We start from the raw sequence: 24532 nt of genomic DNA, 5'->3' as shown, positions 1-24532 counted from the left end.
ACCTAAACAAAAATTAATTAACCTAACCAAAACAAAAATTAATTAACCTATCCTAACCTAAACAAAAATTAATTAACCTAACCAAAACAAAAATTAATTAACCTAACCAAAACAAAAATTAATTACCCTATCCTAACCAAAACAAAAATTAATTACCCTATCCTAACCTAAACAAAAATTAATTACCCTATCCTAACCTAAACAAAAATTAATTAACCTATCCTAACCAAAACAAAAATTAATTACCCTATCCTAACCTAAACAAAAATTAATTACCCTATCCTAACCTAAACAAAAATTAATTAACCTAACCAAAACAAAAATTAATTACCCTATCCTAACCAAAACAAAAATTAATTAACCTATCCTAACCAAAACAAAAATTAATTAACCTATCCTAACCTAAACAAAAATTAATTAACCTATCCTAACCAAACCAAAAATTAATTACCCTATCCTAACCAAAATAAAAATTAATTAACCTAACCTAATCTGGTAAACCTGCCGTTTCAGACAACACCTCTTTGGAAGAAACTCCTAACCTAATCTAACCAAACAAAAAATTAATTAACCTACTCTAAACAATATAGAAATTAACCAAACCAAACCAAAAATTAACTAACCTAACCACACCTAAAAATTAACTAACCTAACCTAACCTAACATTAACTAACCTAACCACACCAAAAATTAACTAAACCTAACAAAAAAATTAACCACACCAAAAATTAACTAACCCAACCAAGCCCCAAAGTTAACTAACCTAACCAAACCAAAAATTAACCACACCTAAAATTAACTAACCTAACCACACCAAAAATTAACTAAAATACTAACCTAACTAAACCAAAAATTAACAACCTAACCAAAAAATTAACCACACCTAAAATTAACTAACCTAACCAAGACAAATCAACTAACCTAACCTAACCAAAAAATTACCTAACCTAACCGAGGGCTCTTATCTTAGCCTAACCGAGGGCTCTTATCTTAGCCTAACCGAGGGCTCTTACCTTAGCCTGAGTCGAGATAAGTAGCAGCTCCCGAATACAAAACAAACTTGAAGTGTCCGAAAGCGAAATAGTACCCTAATGCCTCCCCTATAATTATAACATTTTGAACAACTGAATACGTGAAATTACAATTGGTGAAAAACTGAATACGTGAAATTCCAATTGGTGAAAAACTGAATACATGAAATTACAATAGGTGAAAAACTGAATACGTGAAATTACAATTGGTGAAAAACTGAATACGTGAAATTACAATTGGTGAAAAACTGAATATGTCAAATTACAACTGGTGAAAAACTGAATACTGTACATGAAATTACAATTGGTGAAAAACTGAATACATGAAATTACAATAGGTGAAAAACTGAATACTGTACATGAAATTCCAATAGGTGAAAAACTGAATACGTGAAATTCCAATTGGTGAAAAACTGAATACTGTACATGAAATTCCAATAGGTGAAAAACTGAATACGTGAAATTCCAATTGGTGAAAAACTGAATACGTGAAATTCCAATAGGTGAAAAACTGAATACGTGAAATTACAATTGGTGAAAAACTGAATACGTGAAATTCCAATAGGTGAAAAACTGAATACGTGAAATTCCAATTGGTGAAAAACTGAATACGTGAAATTCCAATAGGTGAAAAACTGAATACGTGAAATTCCAATTGGTGAAAAACTGAATACTGTACATGAAATTACAATTGGTGAAAAACTGAATACGTGAAATTACAATTGGTGAAAAACTGAATACGCGAAATTCCAATTGGGGAAAAACTGAATACGTGAAATTACAATTGGTGAAAAACTGAATACGTGAAATTACAACTGGTGAAAAACTGAATACTGTACATGAAATTCCAATAGGTGAAAAACTGAATACGCGAAATTACAACTGGTGAAAAACTGAATACGTGAAATTACAACTGGTGAAAAACTGAATACGTGAAATTACAATTGGTGAAAAACTGAATACCGTACGTGAAATTGAAATACGTGAAAAACTGAATACATGAAATTACAATACATGAAAAACTGAATATGTGAAATAGGAAGCGTCCGAAAGAGCAATAATACGCTAACACTTCCCCTATAGAAAATTTCGAAATATGTGAAATCTAAATCCAACAGTCCAAAAAATCACAATGCCATCTTCCATATTCTTTCATTGAGCTGAAGGAGTTTTTGAAAAGGAAGAGCTGGACATGGACTTTATTTAGCCCTTTCACGAAGTTGGCCGAGCTTGTTCAACTTTTAGAAACGATAACTCCTGGGTACAGTAATCCTTGGGTTCTTCCATTTCACATAAATAGTAAAAAGAATAAATTAATCAAGGCATCTGGGAAATACTCATAGCCTAAAGCAACTTCGTCTAGGCTTTTGTTCACCTCCACGGGCTTCAGTAATCCTTGGGTTCTTCCTTTTCACAAAAATAATACCCAGAAACATCAAGAACATACTTAAATGGCCTAATACATCACTGGATTCGGGGTCAAGCAACTCCTTATGTGCAACTTAGTCTAGGTTCTGTCACCTCCACAGGCTCCAGTAAGACCTTGGGTTCTTTTTCACATATCAATAACAAAAATAATAATAGTAAGGCAGTAGTAGTAGCAGTAGTAGTAGTATAATAGTAATAATAATAACAATAATCAATAATAATAATAACAACAATATTATCTGTATACATCAATATACTTACGTGGCCTAATACGTCACTGGATTCATGGGGGGGTAAAGCAACTTCTTATTTGCAACTTATTCTGGTCATTCATCACCCCCACCTTCCTACTCTCATGCATCACTATCTTAATATTATTCACAACAACTACAGACACCAAAATTCTATATATTTCTTAGTATAAATGAATAACCTGCGCCATGACAGAAAACTTATCAAGGTTGCTTAGTGGATCAACCCTAATCAAAAATCAGTTCAAAATATCTTCAAATAATCCAATATCCACATAGCTTACCTCACTCTTAATTTCACTCCGACGACCACTGGACTCCGGGGAATATTCTGATCACCCAGCAGTAGAGAAACGATGGAAGATTGTAGAGATAATTGGCGAAATACGAGAGCACTGCCTCCTCCGTCCGTCTGCCATTTTCTGCGCCTGGTGACATGGGCATTCAACACCTTTTACCTCTTATATTAATAATTTTTCTCTACAATGACGTATAAAAGCTAATCTAATTAATATACTATAGAATATCACTTACTTTATAATATATCTGGTTGGTTTGGAGTAAAATAAGATAAAATACCGACACATTTAAACTGGTTCGAATGCTACAGTTTGCAGCGCGGGATTTTTAAAACGGCTTCATCCACGAACACAAATTGAATTCTGACTTGCTGCCATACATTATCTTTTTTTTAAATACAAAAACGTACATAATCGAATATTCTCAACTTCTATTATCAGTTATTAAAATTTTCTTTATCATCGGATTAGGTATACCGTGAAAGTGAAGACAAATTAACTAAATTACTCCGGATTTTTACAGTGAGAATTTGGTTTCAAACAAGGAGCTCAATTTTGGGTTAATAAAAATGAGAATATCTTCCAGGGCGCCAAATTTAAAACCCCCAAAATGGCTACTATAGTTCTTTCACTTAACTTGGCCAAGATTTTCGTCCTTTGTGGAGAAGAGCTTATTACTTATTACACCTTACTGTCCTCTTCTGTATTACATCAATATCCAAAAACAAATCGCAAAGGCAGAGGTGTTTGGGAGCTTCCTTATCCTCTAAATTCCAGCCCCTGCTCAGCACAATACATTAATATTTCTTCCTTTATAAATATGTAAAAAAATGAAGTGTTGATGTGTGATTGAAAGTGTTAGGGAAAATAATTTGAGATGGTTTGGCCATGTGGAGAGGATGGAGAATGAGAGACTAACTAGAAGAGTGTATGTGAGTGTGGTGGAGGGGGGGACCAGGGATGAAATGGAGGGATGAAGTGAAGATGGTGAATGAGAGACTAACTAGAAGAGTGTATGTGAGTGAGGTGGAGGAGGAGAGAAAGAGGGGGTGAGCAAGGATGAGATGGAGGGATGGAGTGGAGAGATATGAGAGAGAGGGAGGTGTGAGTTGGAGGGAGGGCAGGCAAATGGCAAAGGAGAGAGCGACGTGGAGGCAATTTGTTTGTGGCCACCCCTTACTGGATTAAGGCATCTGGCAATAAATAGATGGATAGATAGATAAATGAGCTGACAGATGGATGAATAGATAAGATAGATAGATAGATAGATAGATGGATAAATGAACTGATAGATGGATGAATGGATGAATATAGATAGACAGACAGATGAATATATGAACGGATAGATGGATGGATGGATGGATGAACAGATAGATAGATAGACAGACAGACAGATATATGAACTGACAGATGGATGAATGGATGAATAGATAAACAGAGATAAATAGATAGATAGATGGATATATGAACTGATGGATGAATAGATGAAGAGAATGACTTGATAGATGGATGAATAGATAGATAGACAGATGGATATATGAACTGATAGATGGATGAATGAATAGATAGACAGATAGATAGATAGACAGAGACAGACAGATAGATAGATAGATAGACAGATGGATATATGACTTGACAGATGGATGAATGAATGAATAGATAGATAGATAGATAGACAGATGGATATATGACTTGATAGATGGATGGATGATAGATAGACAGATAGACAGATAGATAGATAGATAGACACATGGATATATGACTTGATAGATGGATGAATAGATAGATAGACAGATAGACAGCTAAAGACACAAATCATCAACATTTCTTCACAGGTGCCAGATCTGGACGCCCTAGTGGTGGCTACTGGAGGGGGTGGGATGCTGGGGGGCGTTGCCATGACGACACGAGCCCTATCACCAAACTGCCAAGGTTAGTATGGGCCCCTAAGTACCCTAAAGGGGGGAGGGGAAGAAGTGCATGATTCCCCCCAAAGAAAAACACTCAATTGTGGTGAATGTTTTTGGCGTATCCGATAGAGCCAGGATTCCGGGGGCTTGAATGATGAGTGTCAATATGATATAAAATAAATTCACTTATTTAAGAATACAAGATTGACTCTACTGGATACGTTTATGTGAAGCTACAGAATGTGGTGAATGTTTTTGGCGTATCCGATAGAGCCAGGATTCCGGGGGCTTGAATGATGAGTGAATGGAAGCGTGGCGCATTCAATTGGGCAAACTTGGGCTGTCTGGACATTGCTACTCCTTACCCTGCCCTAGGGTGGGAAAGGAGGTCCAGAAGATGATGATGATGATGGTGATGGTGATGATGATGATGATGATGATGATGATAATGACTGTAAATCTGAATATGAGAGTCTGTTGCTTCTCTGCTTGTCATTCATTGCTGTTTGAATATTTGAATTTGACATGGCAGTTTTTTTTTTTAATGCAAGAAAGAAGGAACCAAAGGCCAGAAGCCTGCAAATTGTTCCCGCCAAAGAAAAAATAAAAACAATATAACAGAGAGCCAAATATAAGATCCGTTCATTTCGAGATGCCTGGACACACTGCATTTGAAAGACTGGAGATCATAGGCAGTGGGAAATACAGACAGAGGTAGACAGTTCCAGAGTTGACCCGTTGCTTACATGAAGGACTGGGAGTAACGGTTAACTCTTGCATTAGAGAGATGGACAGAAAAGGGATGAGAGTTTGCTGCTAGACGGGTGCTATGTGCCCGCCATAGTGGTGGAGGGATGCAAGCAGACAGTTCAGAGGAGCAGTGACCATTGAAGTAGCGATAGAAAAGAGATAAAGATGCAACAGTGCGGCGAAGAGACAGAGGTTGAAGGAAGCCTGTAAGAGGAGCAGTGACCATTGAAGTAGCGATAGAAAAGAGATAAAGAGGCAACAGTGCGGCGAAGAGACAGAGGTTGAAGGGAGTCAGTAAGAGGAGCAGTGACCATTGAAGTAGCGATAGAAAAGAGATAAAGATGCAACAGTGCGGCGAAGAGACAGAGGTTGAAGGAAGCCTGTAAGAGGAGCAGTGACCATTGAAGTAGCGATAGAAAAGAGATAAAGAGGCAACAGTGCGGCGAAGAGACAGAGGTTGAAGGAAGTCAGTAAGAGGAGGAGAGTTAATGAGACGAAAAGCCTTTGACTCCACCCTACTGAGAAGAGCTGTATCTGGGGAGGGGTGCAAGCAGACAGTTCAGAGGAGCAGTGACCATTGAAGCGGTGATGGCAAAGAGATATAGATGAAAGATGCAACAGTGCAGCAAAGAGACAGCACATCATCAGCCATCTGTGTGTAATTATATGCATCTGTGTTCAATGCATATTATAAATTTATCTATATTACAGCAATGAAAATGGTTGGAGAGGTGAGAGGACTTTTGTATAATACTGTATAATATTTGGCTGTAAATATGTATGAATGCACAGAAACAATAATAATAATAATAATAATAATAATAATAATAATAATAATACCATCCATCCATCCATCCATGCCAATAATAATAATAATAACAATAATAATAACACCAATAATAATAATAATAATACCAATAATAATAATAATACCAATAATACCAATGATAATACCAATAATACCAATGATAATACCAATAACAATAATAATAATAATAATGATGATAATAACAATAATAATGATAAAAATAATAATAACAGTAATAATAATAATAATAATAATAACAACGATAATAATTCAGTATACAATGCTCTCTCCTTTAACGCCAGTAATGTAGCCTGACCACACACCACAATATACTTTTCCATGGTACACGTTCCACATGTTTCCGATGTAAAGGGTTAACCTAGACTGGTCATTTTCCAGAGCTGCCCTTTTCACCCCAAATCCCACCCAAACCCTCCAAAAAACACCCTACTGGCATTCACTCGGGTGCTCATACACAGGAAGTTATCAAAAATACACAAGAAAGGTTCCTGGATGTTAATAAAAAATAAAGTTTCGGTCAGTAACTGGATTGGCTTTGCTGGCCACACTCGCTGTTCCCGGCACCCCTAGACCGCACCCTCTGTAGTCACTGTTGCGATGTGGTTGGCTGGTTCCCTTCGTCGTGGAGTCTATCTGTCTATCTATCTATCTACAGCCCGAGGCCCTAATCCCACAAAGGGTGGGAGTCAAACCCTTCAAAGTCCATGGAGGAAACGATGGACATAACCTCTTCGTCAGGTCCAGCACTGTCTTCCGGGAGTGAATCCCTGCCAGTGGATGGTGTTGTGAGGCTTCCTGGTGAACTTAAAAAGGTCTGTGATCCTCTTCTGTGACCAAGGATTCACTTTCTCCCTAAACAGCTCTGTGTGCTGCCTCACATCACCCATTACTGCGGCAGTTTGCTCGGCTCGGTCTTTAGCTGTGTCCCGGTTGGTGATGACGAAGGTGAGCCTCTCGTATCATTCCACAATTCCTCCCAGCGTGCTCGTTGCTATCCCTCCTGGTGGCCTTCCCTCTGGCTATCCCTGTTCTTCATTCCCTTCCTGCAGCTGGTCCAACAGTTCCTTGGTGTCCAGGGTGGGGTCTGGGGCAAGAAGCTCCTGTATGCCAAAAGCGTCAAGTTGTTCCATGCCAGCGACTCTCCTTGCTGCCTCCACAGCTTGTTGGTGTGTTCCAGTTGGCTGCGAGGAATAATGCTTGGGTAACAATGCTCTTTACCACGGGATAAGCTACCTCAGAGACAGACACAAGGCAGGACACCACCAAAAAACAACGTAGCATGCCCGCAGCAGCCAATGGGGGTCCATATGGGTGGCGTCATGCAACCAATCACAGTGCACCACCCGCCTGATGTCATGTGCAACACTTGACTTTCCGAGGGCTGTCTGAGAGCTCCGATGGCCGACACCTCCCCGTGGTATACAGTATCTGCTTGTGACTGTGATATATATTTTTTGGTCACACTCTATGGTACCGCATGAGTACAAATTCGTGTTACTTGATACCGCGTTACAGGAGGGAGCACCATATATTTTCCCTTACAGCATATGCAATGGGGCCAGAAGGAATGGAGTTAAAGATGAGCATATTAATAATAATAATAATAATAATTCTCTCCTCACAGTGTATGCAGTGGAGTCAGTAGGAGGGAGTTTGAGAAAAGCATAATAATAATAATAATAATAATACAGTAATAATAATAATAATAATTCTCCCTCAGTGTATGCAGTGAAGCCAGAAGGGATGGAGTTAAAGATGAGCATAATAATAATAATAATAATAATAATAATACAGTAATAATAATAATAATAATAATAATTCTCCCTCAGTGTATGCAGTGGAGCCACAAGGGAAGGAGTTAGCGGAGAGTCTAAAGGCGCAGGAGAGGTTGTGGCCGGAGCCTTCCACCTTCCTCAACACTGTAGCGGACTCCATACGATTACGAGCGGTTAGATATTCAATTTTCACTCGCTATATCTGTCGATCTATCTACCTCTATCTATCTATCTATCCATAAGATTACGAGCAATTAGATATTTATTTTTTACTCGCTGTATCTGTCTATCTATCTATCTCTATCTATCTATCTATCCATAAGATTACAAATGGTTAGATATCTATTTTGAACTCACTATATCCACCTATCTATCTATCTATCCATACGATTACGAGCGGTTAGATATTCACTTTTCACTCGCTATGTTTGCCTATCTATCTACCTCTATCTATCTCCCTATCTATCTAAATTTGTCAATCCACATACAGTACAGTAAACTCTCAATTATCACTTGTAGCTCAGCCATCCCTACGCCGGTTAAAGCAAAACGCCGGATATTGCCGAGTACCCCCCCCCATTGGCTCAACATTTGGATACTGTGTTACTACCCATCTCAATCCTCTGCCCTAAAAACTTTCCCATGAGATGAAAACTAAGCATAAAATACAATAAAGTAACGTTACAGTACAGTTATACAGCAATACAACACATAACATACAGCACAGTAATGATAAAATACAGCAATACAGTAATCCCTCAGTTATCTGATGTAACAGAGCCAAAGGCATGTCTGGATAGTGGATCTGTCTGGATAATGGCCTTCTCCACGGCCCCCCTTCGTACATAACCTAACTTTGAAAGCCATCGTCAAAGGCCACTACAGTACAGGTATATCCTGGTTTAACGATGCAATTGGTTAGGTAGAAACCCATCGTTAGGCGGGGTATTGTATACTGGGGTAGATTTAGCATGTAAAGTAATGGGATGCGTTTTTCAGCCTTGGGTTTCCCCCCCAACCAAGTCCAAAACCCACCCAAATGAGTCCAAAAACAAGTGTAAAGCCAATCTAAATGGCCTAACAGCTGTCAAGGAAGCTAACCTAAGCCTAACACCTGTAAATAACTCACTAAACCAACAAATACAATCTGAAAATAGTCAAATATAAGTCTGGAAAAAATCAAGCTTAGTAAACTGTACCCCAGAATGACTGTTCACCCCACCTATGGCTAAAACACATTAATCTAAGTCTAAAAACAGTTTATAAATCAACCTAAACACAATGTTCACCCCACCTATGGCTAAAACACATTAATCTAAGTCTGAAAACAGTTTATAAATCAACCTAAACACAATGTTCACCCCACCTATGGCTAAAACACATTAATCTAAGTCTAAAAACAGTTTATAAATCAACCTAAACACAATGTTCACCCCACCTATGGCTAAAACACATTAATCTAAGTCTAAAAACAGTTTATAAATCAACCTAAACACAATGTTCACCCCACCTATGGCTAAAACACATTAATCTAAGTCTAAAAACAGTTTATAAATCAACCTAAACACAATGTTCACCCCACCTATGGCTAAAACACATTAATCTAAGTCTAAAAACAGTTTATAAATCAACCTAAACACAATGTTCACCCCACCTATGGCTAAAACACATTAATCAAAGTCTAAAAACAGTTTATAAATCAACCTAAACACAAGGTTCACCCCACCTATGGCTAAAACACATTAATCAAAGTCTAAAAACAGTTTATAAATCAACCTAAACACACAATTTTAGTCTAAAATATCATCAAAGTAGGTAAAAAAATCAGAACTCATCGTTAAGCAGGGTTTGGTCATCGTTAGGTGGGGTATGGTGGTGTTTCTACCCCCATCGTTAAGCCGGGGTATTGCATCTAGTTGCATTGTATATCAAGGTATTTCTGTACTACTGTTACAACCACTAATACTCCTCCTTCTCCTCTTCTACTGCCACCACTCTTCCTCCTTCTTCCCCTCCTCCTCCTCCTCCTCCTACTCCTAAATACAGTATCACGTTAACGCCAGTCTATCAATATTTTCTGATTAGGTTGGTCCGCTCGCCTTCCCCGTCATCTGCAAGAGTGTCAACCCACACGTCTTTACCGTAACGGATGACCAGATGATTGACGGCATGAGAATCACATTTGAACGCCTTAAGGTTGGTCCTGCATATACTCTTTTTACTGTAGCTTGGCCTAAAACTGTCATCTGTCCACCTTGAAAGCCGAGTAGATCAGAATACAGTAAGACCTCATTATAACGCACTAATTGAGGCCCAAGCCATTCCAAAAAAAGCAAAATTCCAATAAAAGTGACATCCAGACTTGCCCCTGCTAACCTGGACTTTTTCCGATATATCAGACATTGGTCCAGATCGTATGAACAGGTTTTAAACTGTTTTGACTACCATTACTGTACAGTACTGTGTTATAACTTCACTACAATAATCCAGTGATATAATATATATAATAATACTGTACTGTACACTGATAAACATCTTTTATTTACCTTATTGTGGTGAACATACAGTAACTGAAGTGGTCAGGCAGTCCGCACTGCTACTGGCTTTATTGGACTTTTTCTGATATACTGTTTAGGAATTTAGTCCGGTAGCTCCTCGAGTCCGATAAAAGTGAATTCCGGTCTATTGAAGTCCGTTATATCGAGGACTTACTGTATAGTGCTAATCTAGAAGAAGTGCTCTGGGAAGAATGTAATGGATGACTAGATGATTGACAGTGTGAGAATAACATTTGAATGCCCTAAGGTTGGTCCTGCATATACTCCTTTCATTCTAACTTGGCCTGAAATTGCCAAATGTCCATCTTGAGAGCTCAGTAGGTTAGAATATGGTGCTAATCACAAAGAAGTGCTATGGAAAGGCTGTCATATCTGAACATCTTAAGGCTGGTGCTGCCTATACTCCTTTGACTCTAACTTGGCCTAAAATTGCCACCTGTTCAACTTCAATGCTGAGTTGTAGCACCAGATTAATAGCACAACATAGCACTAGTCATGAAGAAGTGCTATGGGAAGGACATACTCATTTTACTCTAACCTGGCCTAAAATTGACGTCTCTCCACCTTAAATGCCGAGTAGAATTAAGAATGGAATATGGTGCTAGTCACAAAGCAGTGCTATGGAAAGGATGTCACATTTGAACACAAGGTCAGTGCTGCATATAGTCCTTTCACTCTAACTTGGCCTAAAATTGCCACCTGTCCATCTTGAGAGCTGAGTTGAATAATTGGAACAACACCAGAATGTGCTACAAGTCAAAATGAAGTGCTATGGGAAGGATGCAGAACTGAAAGGTTTTGTCTTTTGTCTTCCTCCCTCCCTCCCTCCCTTAATAACTGAATATTTTGTCCCTATCAGTTACTTAGGTTTCTCTCTCTCTCTCTCTCTCACACACTCTCTCTCTCCTTCTCTCCCTGTTTATTTTCCTGCCACTGAGCTACGTGAAATAAGCTGCAAAAGGACAAAAATCTGGGCCAAGATAATGTGGAAAAAAAACAATAACTATTAACTATTAAGTACTATTCCTATTTCTCCAGGATTAAATTGAAGTATAACTCAAAATCACAATGCAGGTCAACAAAATTACTGTTTATATATCACAACCATAAATGTAAATCATAATAATAATAAAAATAATCAAAATAGTCAGATATAAATGTAATAATAATAATAATAATAATAATAATAATAATAATAATAACAATAATAATAATAATAATAATAACAATGACTTAATATAATGTACAGTACAGATATAAATGTAATAATAATAATAATAATAATAATAATAATAATGATAACAATGACTTAAAATAATGTACAGTATTATATACATGTCCTCATATTGAAGTATACTCATGATACCTTAATGTAATCAAATAAATATAACTAATAAATATAACAAAGACTTACTAAATAATGTATGCATGTCTATCTATCTATCTATTGCCAGACGCCTCAATCCCGTTTGGGGTGGCCACAAACAAATCGCCTCCAAGTCGCCCTGTCCCCCGCCATTTCACTGCCCTGCTCCCAACTCACACCCCCCTCTCTCCTATACCTCTCCACCCCATCCCTCCATCTCATCCTCGGCCTCCCCCTCCCTCTTCCCCCATCCATGCATGTATAGTAATAAGTATAACTAATCATATAACAAAGACATATAGTAAAGCATATATAATACTTGTAATAAATATAACAAAGAATATAGCAAGAACACTAGAAATAAATGTATAGTGTAATATATGTAACAATAACACTATAACAAAAGACTTACTGAATAATGCATGGATGTAAAACTATCTATCTATCTATTGCCAGACGCCTTAATCCCATGAGGGGTGGCCACAAACAAATCGCCTCCATGTCACCCTGTCCCCAGCCATTTCTCTGCCCTCCCCCCAGCTCATACCCTACTCTCATATACACAGGACAGTATTGGAAGGATTTACATGACAGAGAAGAGGACAGTAAGGTGTAATAAACAAAATGAATCACTTAGGAAAAGGTGTTAGGGAGCTTCCTTAACTGACAAGAATACAGGTCTTTGCTTTAAGGCTGGTACGGTATTCTCATTAGTTAAGGAAGCTCCCTAACACCTTTTCCCAAGTGATTTCTTTTACTTACCGCTCCTTACTCCTGTGTCATTTAAACCATTCAAATACCAAATATAACAAAAACACTGAATATTAATGCATAGTGATATAAATGGAGAGGATAGACAATGAGAGACTAACAAGGAGTGTGTATGTGAGTAAGGTGGAGGCTGAGGATGAGATGGAGGAATGGAGTGGAGAGGTATATGTGAGAGGGGGGTGAGAGCTGTGAAATGGCAGGGGACAGGGCGACATGGAGGCGATTTGTTTGTGGCCACCCCTTATGGGATTATGACGTCTGGCAATACACAGACAGAACAAAAAAATATAACAAAGACTTACCGAATAACGAATGGATGTATAACGCTCTCTCTCTCTCTCTCTCTTTATAACGAATGGATGTATAACGCTCTCTCTCTCTCTCTATAACGAATGGATGTATAACGTTCTCTCTCTCTTCTCTCCCTCTCTCTCTCTCTCTCTCCCCGGCAGCAAGTGGTGGAGGCGGCATCAGGGGCTGGAGTGTACGCAGCTTTGAATTTAATCGGAGAGGCGCAACCGCAGGCCCAGAAGATCGGCGTGGTGTTGTGTGGGGGGAATGTAGACCTGGACGCCCTGCCCTGGATAACACCTTCTAACACCTACTGATTTAGCGCAAGTGTTAAATTTAGCACAGCCTGATTTAGCACCCGTGTTAAATTTAGCATACGTGTTAAATTTAGCACACGGGTTAAATTTAGCATGTTAAATTTAGCACACTGATTTAGCACTGGTGTTAAATTTAGCACAGCATGATTTAGCACTGGTGTTAAATTTAGCACAGCCTGATTTAGCACCCGTGTTAAATTTAGCACGTGTTAAATTTAGCACACGTGTTAAATTTAGCACGTGTTAAATTTAACACAGCCTGACTTAGCACTGGTGTTAAATTTAGCACACTGATTTAGCACACGTGTTAAATTTAGCACACTGATTTAGCACACGTGTTAAATTTAGCACACTGATTTAGCACACGTGTTAAATTTAGCACAGCCTGACTTAGCACTGGTGTTAAATTTAGCACATTGATTTAGCACGTGTTAATTTTGAATTTGACTCTTATTCTTGTCAGTTAAGGAAGCTCCCTAACACCTCTTCCTTAGTGATTTATTTTTGGCTGGTTAATATCCTTTTGTTTGTTACTTAAGATGAGTATGTGACATTGGTAGGGGTCATGTAACACAAGAGGACAATAAGGTGTAATGAACAAACCAAATCGCTTAGGAAAATGTGTTAGGGAGCTTCCTTAACTGATGAGAATATGGGTCTTGTGTTCTGAAAGCTCCCTAACACCTCTTCCTTGGTGATTTATTTTCGGCTGGTTAATATCCTTTCGTATGTTACTTATGCAGAGTATGGAGATATTAGAAGGATTTATGTAACACAGAAGAGAGGAGTAAGGTGTAATAAACAAACTAAATCACTTAGGAAAAGGTGTTAGAGAGCTTTACCTGATGAGAACAAAGGTCATTGCATTAAGCTGGTCTCATCAGTTAAGGAGGCTCCCTAACACCCTCTCCTAAGTGATTTATTTTGCTTATTACCCCATCCTCTTCTGCATCATTCAAATTATTCAAATATCACCATACTCAGCATAACAAACTGATATTAACCAGCCATATCCAAGAATAAATCACTAAGGAAAAGGTGTTAGGGGGCTTACAACAAAAAGACTGCCCTATGTTTTAAATATTCTTCTATAAACACACACAGTTCTTGCCAAAAATCAGGGTTTAATTTACAGGGTGTGTCAAAAGTAGGAACAGAATTGGGGAAGGGAGAGAACAGTAACATAGAACACACACACACACACACACACACACACACACACACACACAGGGGAAGGGACAGAACAATAACAGAACACACACACACACACACACATAGGGGAAGGGACAGAATAACAGAACACACACACACACACACACACACACAGGGGAAGGGACAGAACAGTAACACACACACACACACACACACACACACACACACACACACACACACATAGGGGAAGGGACAGAACAATAACATAGAACACACACACACACACAGGGGGGGGGAGTGGCAGAACAATAACGCGTAACAGAAGAACGATGTAATTTAGCAGAACATATGAACATCTAATTATACATGCACTTCTTTATGTTAAAGTTCTCCTATGAATAAAGTAAGAGAATAAAGGAGTATTATTTCTTTATCCTGTAAGTGTATTAGAGAGAGAGAGAGAGAGAGAGAGAGAGGGGGGGGCAGTAAACAGAGAAAGACAGAAGAGAGGAGGACAGTAAGAAGAGAGAGATAGAAGAGAGAAGGACAGTAAGGAGAGAAAGACAGAAGAGAGGAGAGACAGTAAGGAGAGAAAGACAGAAGAGAGGACAGTAAGGAGAGAAAGACAGAAGAAAGGAGGAGGAGGAGGAGGAGGAGAGTAAGGAGAGAAAGACTGGAGAGAAGAATGCCCCTTTTAGTCGCCTTTTACGACAAGCAGGGATACTGGGGAGGTATTCTTCCCCCCCACTCCCCAGGGGGTGACGAAAGGAGTAAGAGACGCAGGACACATAGATAAAAGGAGGGACACAGAGATGCAGGACACACACACAGATGCAGGACACACACACAAAGATGCAGGACACACACACACACAGATGCAGGACACACACACACAGATGCAGGACACACACACATACAGATGCAGGACACACACACACAGATGCAGGACACACACACACAGATGCAGGACACACACACACACAGATGCAGGACACACACACACAGATGCAGGACACACACACACACAGATGCAGGACACACACACAGATAACAGGACACACACACACAGATGCAGGACACACACACACAGATGCAGGACACACACACACACAGATGCAGGACACACACACAGATAACAGGACACACACACACACAGAAGCAGGACACACACACAGATAACAGACACACACAAAGATGCAGGACACACACACACACACACACAGATGCAGGACACACACACACACAGATGCAGGACACACACACACACCAGGACATACACAAAGACGCAGGACACGTAAAAGATGCTGTATTTATATAGGAGAAATACACCCCATAGCCACACAAAGATCCCGTCTATTATATCTGTATGACAGCAAAAGATGTATTTATATAGAGAAATACTTAAGACAGTACAGACGCAGTGTTAATATTGGGAGCATAAATGTAGAAGGAAAGGATGTAGTATTGAAAAAAGATGAAGAATGTGTATTTGTAGGGAAAAAGTATACATAATAACCACTGGAAGCAATCTATGTATGTATATGGGAGGAATACACAAGATAGTAGAAGATGCAGCCAGTGTATTTATATGGGAGGAAATACACAAGATAGTAAATGATGCAGTCAGTGTATTTATATGGGAGTAATACACAAGATAGTAAATGATGCAGTCAGTGTATTTATATGGGAGTAATACACAAGATAGTAAATGATGCAGCCAGTGTATTTATATGGGAAGAAATACACAAGATAGAAAATGATGCAGCCAGTGTATTTATATGGGAGGAAATACACAAGATAGTCAATGATGCAGCCAGTGTATTTATATGGGAGAAATACACAAGATGGTCAATGATGCAGCCAGTGTATGTATATGGGAGGAAATACACAAGATAGTGAATGATGCAGCCAGTGTATTTATATGGGAGGAAATACACAAGATGGTAAATGATGCAGCCTGTGTATTTATATGGGAGGAAATACACAAGACAGTAAATGATGCAGTCAGTGTATTTATAAGGGAGAAATACACACAACAGCCACTCACAGATGCAGGATTTGAATTTGTATGAGAGCATGATAGAGATGGCAATTATGGGCAAAGTTAGATTATTATTATTATTATTATTATTATTATAATTATATTATTATTATTATTATATTATTATTATTATTATTATTATATTATTATTATTTTCATTCGATTGCTTTACCTTCCTCTGTTTTGTTATTAAAAAGAAAAAAACAAAAACAAAATGGTTAATACTTACCAGGTGTGTGGATGGTGTGGTGCTGGATGCCTTCAGGTGGTGGCACTGAATCAGCCGGCTCCACTACCAGGCTACTCAAACATCTCCCTATCCCCCAAAAGGATGATGGTGGACCGTGATGGGAGGGGAACTTCAGCCTGCAGTCTACTGGGTGCACAGGCAGCAGCAGCAAGAACAGTGTGCTTCTAATTCGTCTTCATCCTTTCATCTTCTTCTTCTTCTCCTCCTCCTCTTCCTCCTGTCTTCTTCTTCTTCTTCCTTTCTTCTTCTCCTCCTCCTCCTTCTCCCTTTCTTCATCTTCTTCTTCTCCTCCTCCTGTTCCTCCTGTCGTCTTCTTCATTCCTCCCTTTCTTCCTCTTCCTTCTTTCTTCTTCTCCTCCTGTTCCTCCTTTCTACTTCTTCATTCCTCCCTTTCTTCCTCTTCCTCCTTTCTTCTTCTTCTCCTCCTGTTCCTCCTTTCTTCTTCTTCATTCCTCCCTTTCTTCCTCTTCCTCCATTCATCATCATCTCCCTTTATCATCTTATCAATTTCTTCTTCTCTTCCTCCATTTCTCTTTCATCATCATCTCCCTCTCTTCTTCTTCTCCTCCCTTTCTTCTTCTCCCCCTCCTCCCTTTCTTCTCCTTCCCCTCCTCCTCCCTTTCTTCTCCTTCCCCTCCTCCTCCCTTTCTTCTCCTCCCCCTCCTCCTCCCTTTCTTCTCCTCTTCCCCCTCCTCAGTCCTCTTCATCTTGTTGATCTTGCTATTCTTGTTTTTCCTTCCTTCCTCTCTTCCTCCTCACTCTCCTTTTCTTCTTTTCCTTGTACTTTCTCTCCCTCTCCTCCATCTTCTCCTCCTCCTCACTCTGTTCTTTCCCTCCATCTTCTCCTCCTCCTCTACTCTGTTCTTTCTCTCCATCTTCTCCTCCTCCTCTGTTCTTTCCCTCCCTTTCCTCCATCTTCTCCTCCTCCTCTACTCTGGTCTTTCCCTCCCTTTCCTCCATCTTCTCCTCCTACTGTGTTCTTTCTCTCCCTTTCCTCCATCTTCTCCTCCTACTCTGTTCTTTCTCTCCCTTTCCTCCTCCTCTACTTTCCTCTTACTCCCTCCATATACTTCTACTCCGGACAAAATATATATAAATAAATCCCTGCCACACCGCACACCACCACACGGGTATTGCAAAATCGACACCACAGCATCAGGTGGGAAAAATATTAATGGGTAATATTTCTATAACATATTTTGGATTCTCTCTGTCTTTACTGGAAAAAAAAAAAATTGAAATAACACTTTGAGGCCCTTGTAACTCTCGCTCTCTCACTCAGTCTCTAATGTACCGTAATAATCTAGTCTTTACTGCGAAAGAAACGATGGTAACACTTCAATGCTCCCATAACTCTCTCTCTCTCTTTAATATACATCTAATTCTCTAGTCTTTACTGGGATAAAAATAATGATGATAATTAAACTTCAAAGCTCCTATAACTCACTCACTCTCTCTCTCTCTCTCTTTAATATACATCTAATTCTCTTGTCTTTACTGGAACAAAAATGACAGTAATAACAGTTCAAAGTCCCTATGACCCACTCTCCTCAACACTCTCATTATCTAGTCTCTACTGCAATAAAAAACACATTCACACGTCTATAACCCACTCTTAGCTGAGGGAAATATAATCCTGGAGTTGTCTTGGCTATCTATGTCTATCTATCTATACCAGACGCCATAATCCCATAAGGGGTGGCCGTTTAAGTTAGTTGTTTTACAGGGAGGGGCACTAACCCTCCGCCAACCCACATGCTGACATGCAGGGAACATATATGATTATATGGTTACCACCCAGCGTTGTAAATGGTTTCCTGGCTTACAGGAAACCATTAGGCTTGTCACTCAATGTAAAGCCACCTGAAAAGGAAAGAAGAGTAATAAAAAGTGACAGGAAAGATGGGAGAAATAGGAAGAGAGGAGGACAGACACAGAAAAAGAATGATAAAGGTGAAGAATGAAGTAGGCAGCACTACATCAAGTGAGTGGATGATGGCCGCCACCACCTACCACCACCTTGACATAAAAGGCTTAATAAATAATAAAAACATAGCTTGACTTTATTTTCAAATCTGCAAAGGACGTACATACACAATTCGTACATACACTATTTTCAAATCTGCAAACAACGTACATACAATATTTTCAAATCTGCAAAATACGTACATATATTTTCAAATTTGCAAAAAACGTACATACAGTATTTTCAAATCTGCAAAATACGTACATATATTTTCAAATCTGCAAGCAACGCACATACAATATTTTCAAATCTGCAAAAAACGTACATACAATATTTTCAAGTCTGCAAAATACGTACATATATTTTCAAATTTGCAAAATACGTACATATATTTTCAAATTTGCAAAAAACGTACATACAATATTTTCAAAACTGCAAAATACGTACATGTTATTCTCAAATCTGCAAACAACGTACATACACTACTTTCAAATCTGCAAAATACGTACATATATTTTCAAATCTGCAAATGACGCACATACAATATCTTCATACCTGCAAATTTACATACATGATAAAACGTACACATGTGAACGGGTGATATGGTAAACGTACATGAGATTCGCCTTAACCCTACTTATTACTAACGGAATGTGGATATTTTTATAACCATCCACTCATGTGGTGGATGTTTATTATCTTGCTGCAGAAATATTAAAATTAGGGTGACTCTCTCTCTCTCTCCCCAATACCAGCAAGGATAAAACCAAAACTACATCCTATGAGTGAATGGTGTACTGCATAATTATCACAGCAAAATTATCAGGAATATGAGCAATAAATGGCCTGGCTTCTCTACTACACAGATCTTTAGTAAAATTCCTTCAATAAAGTGAGGATAATTCAAAATGCTTAGAAGAGAGAAAAAGAAAAAATATATATAAAAACACACACACACACACACACACACACACACACACACACACAAGGGCACTATAAACAAACAGCAAAGCGGTGTATGTATGTCTGTATAAGCGAGACACAGACAGACTAAGGTCAAAGAAAATCGTCTAAATCAAAGAAGGAGTGTCAACACGCTTAGATACGTAAAAAAATAAAACACACACACACACACACACAAGGGGACTAAAAACAAACAGCCAAGCGGTGTGTGTATGTCTGTACAAGCACGACGAGGCAAGCAATAATTCTGACAGCAGACACACACGAACGAAAGCACAGTACAGCATATTTCCTAGGCTCACAGACTGTCTTCACTCCTTTCCTTGCTGTTATTTCCTTTACTACAACTACAGGTACTTTACTTTCTCCCCTGGGCGTGAAAGAGGGATGCCTTCATGCAGTGGCACTGATACAGCCTGGCGGATCCACTGTCTAGGTATACAAACGTCCTTCAACCCTCTACCTATTCCACAAAAGCAGGATGGTAGAGTGCAGAAAGGACTTCAAGCCTGTAGTGCACTGGGTTTACATTTTAGATGAACCTGAGGCTAAAACTACAACTATCTATCTATCTATTGCCAGATGCCCCAGTCACATAAGGGGTGGCCACAAACAAAACGCCTCCATGTCACCCTGTTCCCCACCATTTCACTGCCCTGCTCCCAGCTCACACCCCCCTCTCTCATATACCTCTCCACCCCATCCCTCCATCTCATCCTTGGCCTCCCACTACTACTACTACTACTACTATTACTACTACTCTTACTAGCAATTAATATATATGTAATGACAATACAACAGTGCTAATTCCAATCCTAGGCTAAGCTGAACATGAACCCAGTGGACTGCTGGCTGAAATGCTCCTCCTCTAGCCCACCATCATCCTTTTGGGGGATAGGGATGTGAGGGATGTGTGTATAGCCAGGCAGCTCCCTCACCCACTCCTATCAGTGCATACATACATACATACATACATACATAACATACATACATACATAACATACATACATACATACATAACAACATACATACATAACATACATACATACATAACATATACATACATAACATACATACATACATAACATATACATACATAACATACATACATACATAACATACATACATACATACATACATACATAACATATACATAACAGAACAAATACATACATACATAAGAACATACATACATAAGAACGTACATACATAACATACATACATACATACATACCGTACATAGCATACACAACATTACTAAACCATATTCACAAAAACTAGTCAAGAGGAAGTGTCAGTAGGACACTCCCTAACACCTCTTCCTAAGTGATTTATTTTGTTTATTACTCACCCTCCTCTTCCATGTCATTTAAACCACTGAAAAATCACCATACTCAGAATAAATAACATACAAGTTGATATTAAGTACCCGTGTGCAAAAATAAATCTCTAAGGAAGAGGTGTTAGGGAGCTTCCTTAACCAACAAGACTGTGAACCCGAGGAAGGACCCTAACACCTCTTCCTTAGTGATTTATTTTTGGATGTCTATGCAGAGTATGGTGATAATAGAATGATTTATGTAGCACAAGGGTGTATAGTAAATATAATAAACAGGATAAATAGCTTAGAAGAAGGTGTTAGGGAGCTTCCATGCCTGACGAGAATGCTTTAGCCCACAGGAAAACTATCTATCTGTCTATCTATCTATAGCCTGACGCCCTAATCCCGCAAAGGGTGGCCACAGACAAAACACCTCCAGGTCTCTCTCTCACCCACCGTTTGACTGCCCTCCCCCCAGCTCACTCCCCGCTCCCTCATATGCCTCTCAACTCCATCCCTCCACCTCATCCTTGGCCTCCCCCTCCCTCTCCTCTGCCATTTCACTCCCCTCCCTGCAGCTCACACACCCTCTCTCATATACCTCTCCACTCCATCCCTCCATCTCATCCTCGGCCTCCCCCTCCCTCTCCTCTGCCATTTCACTCCCCTCCCCCCAGCTCACTCCCCGCTCCCTCATATGCCTCTCAACTCCATCCCTCCATCTCATCCTCGGCCTCCCCCTCCCTCTCCTCTGCCATTTCACTCCCCTCCCCGCAGCTCACACCCCCCTCTCTCATATACCTCTCCACTCCATCCCTCCATCTCATCCTCGGCCTCCCCCTCCCTCTCCTCTGCCATTTCACTCCCCTCCCCGCAGCTCACACCCCCCTCTCTCATATACCTCTCCACTCCATCCCTCCATCTCATCCTCGGCCTCCCCCTCCCTCTCCCCTGCCATTTCACTCCCCTCCCCCCAGCTCACACCCCCTCTCTCATATACCTCTCCACTCAGCAATATATAAACTTACTTATTTACAACAACAATTTCCATACATCACACAAATATACACCATACACTCTTTTCACTCTAACTTGGCCTAAAATTGACATAACACCTTGAATCTTCAGTTATATGAATGGGCCAGCACTAGAATATGATGCTAGTCACAAAGAAGTGCTCTGGAATGGAAGAGCAATAGAACAGGGGTGGGGAACGTCTGGCCTCTGCGTCGTACAAGGCCAGCAATTCTTATAATACTCATGAATGAATCTATCTATCTATCTATCTATCTATCTATATAATGTACCGGGTTACAGCTGATTATAAATTGATGATTTTGTATGGCCTGTGAATGTTAAAAATATCCTACAACTACTACTGCCAGACGCCATAATCCCGTAAGGGGTGGCCATTTGACTTTGAGTTAGTTATTTTACGGGGAGGGGCACTAACCCTCCACCAACCCACTTGTTGACACGTAGGGAACACGTATGGGTTTGGTTATGTGGTGGATTTCTCATAATCATTTTCCCATCAGCAGTGCTCTTGTGAATAAACAGGTCTATCATTGAACCACACTTCTGGAATAGGCATCATACGCTCTCCCTACGTGTCAAGTGGGGTTGGTGGAGGATTAGTGCCCCTCCCTGTAAAACAATTAACTCTAAGCCCTTCGCCACCCCGTTTGGGATACATGGCGTCTCTCTTTTTCCCACCTAAAGAGTCTGAGGTAAACGCCCTTAATAAGAGAACGGTTCCCCACCCTGGCACTAGAATAAGATGCTAGTCATGAAGAAGTGCTGTGGCATGGATGTAGCGCTTACTGCCTAATTCTCCCACTGAGGTAAGTGAAATAAGCTGCAAAAAGGACGAAAATCTGGGCCAGGTTAAGGTGAAAGGAGTATAGCGTCACCAAAATGGGCAGTATTTTACGTCATATGGATTTTTTTTTACACCACAGTCTAGATTAAAGAAATGGTGAATCTTTTTTTATATACCATACTCTAAAAAGAAATATTAATCTATCTATATATCTGTCTATGGCCAGATGCCTCAATCCCGTTCAGGGTGGCCACAAACAAATCTCCTCCACGTCGCCCTGTCCCCCGCCATATTAATCTAAATTCCACTTATTTTTTACACCATAGTCTATATTACAGAACTGGTGCATCTTTTTTTTTCATACCATGTTCTAGATATACCATACTATATATACATTATTTGGATTTTTTTAATACCATGGTGTATATTACAGAAATAGTGAATCTTTTTTTTTCTGTAACATACTCTCTCTCTCTCTGTCTCTCTCTCACTGTCTCTCTCACTCTCTCTCTCTCACTCTCTCTCTCTCACTCTCTCTCTCTGGCGGTTTTTTTTACACCATACGCTATATTACAGAAACATGTAACTTGTAATTAAACTTTTTCTTATACTATCTATCTATCTATTGCCAGACGCCTCAATCCCGTTTGGGGTGGCCACAAACAAATCGCCTCCAAGTCGCCCTGTCCCCCGCCATTTCACTGCCCTGCTCCCAACTCACACCCCCCTCTCTCATATACCTCTCCACCCCATCCCTCCATCTCATCCTCGGTCTCCCCCTCCCTCTTCCACCCTCCACCTCACTCACATATACCATATTCTAAAATAGGGAAATATTAACCTCAGCCCATATCTTTTTTTACACCATACACTATATTACAGAAATAGTTAATTCTTTTTCTTATACCATACACTACATTACACAAATTATAACTTGTATTCGTTTTTTTTTTATACCATACTCTATATAACAGAAATAATTAATATTTTTTTTATACCATACTCTATATGACAGAAATAATTAATATTTTTTTTTATACCATACTCTATATAACAGAAATAATTAATATTTTTTTTATACCATACTCTATATAACAGAAATAATTAATATTTTTTTTATACCATACTCTATATAACAGAAATAATTAACCTATTTTTTTTATACCATACTCTATATAATGGAAATAATTATCCATTTTTTTTCATACCATACTCTACATTACAGAATTATTAACCTGTACAATATACTGTAATTTGTAATCTTAACTTTGTTCCTAATATTACCTGGTTTAAAAATCTATATGTTGGGTTGGCCACGCATACATAAATACACACATACATACTGGTACACACATACATACATCATATATACATACATACATACTGGTACACACATACATACATCATATATACATTCATACATACTGGTACACATACATAC

At 39.2% G+C, this 24532-nt stretch overlaps 1 protein-coding gene across 1 annotated transcript in view; it reads left to right on the top strand.

The window, feature by feature from the left end:
- LOC145395456 (serine racemase-like) overlaps positions 1-13628 on the top strand; it is a 34851-nt gene extending 21223 nt beyond the window's left edge. Inside the window, exons 6-9 of the mRNA XM_080269059.1 lie at positions 4845-4941; positions 8328-8446; positions 10359-10469; positions 13421-13628. Coding sequence (XP_080125185.1) covers positions 4845-4941; positions 8328-8446; positions 10359-10469; positions 13421-13576 — 483 coding nt within the window. The 3' untranslated portion in view covers positions 13577-13628. The remainder of the gene's footprint in view (positions 1-4844; positions 4942-8327; positions 8447-10358; positions 10470-13420) is intronic.
- Positions 13629-24532: the final 10904 nt, after the last annotated feature.

This window comes from Coenobita brevimanus, chromosome 31 (assembly GCF_032717465.1).
Source record: "Coenobita brevimanus isolate Jiangsu-jjx chromosome 31, ASM3271746v2, whole genome shotgun sequence".
In the NCBI taxonomy this organism is placed as follows: Eukaryota; Metazoa; Arthropoda; class Malacostraca; order Decapoda; family Coenobitidae; genus Coenobita; species Coenobita brevimanus.
Note: the sequence above shows the minus strand (reverse complement) of the source record. Positions and strands in the feature narration are given on the sequence as shown.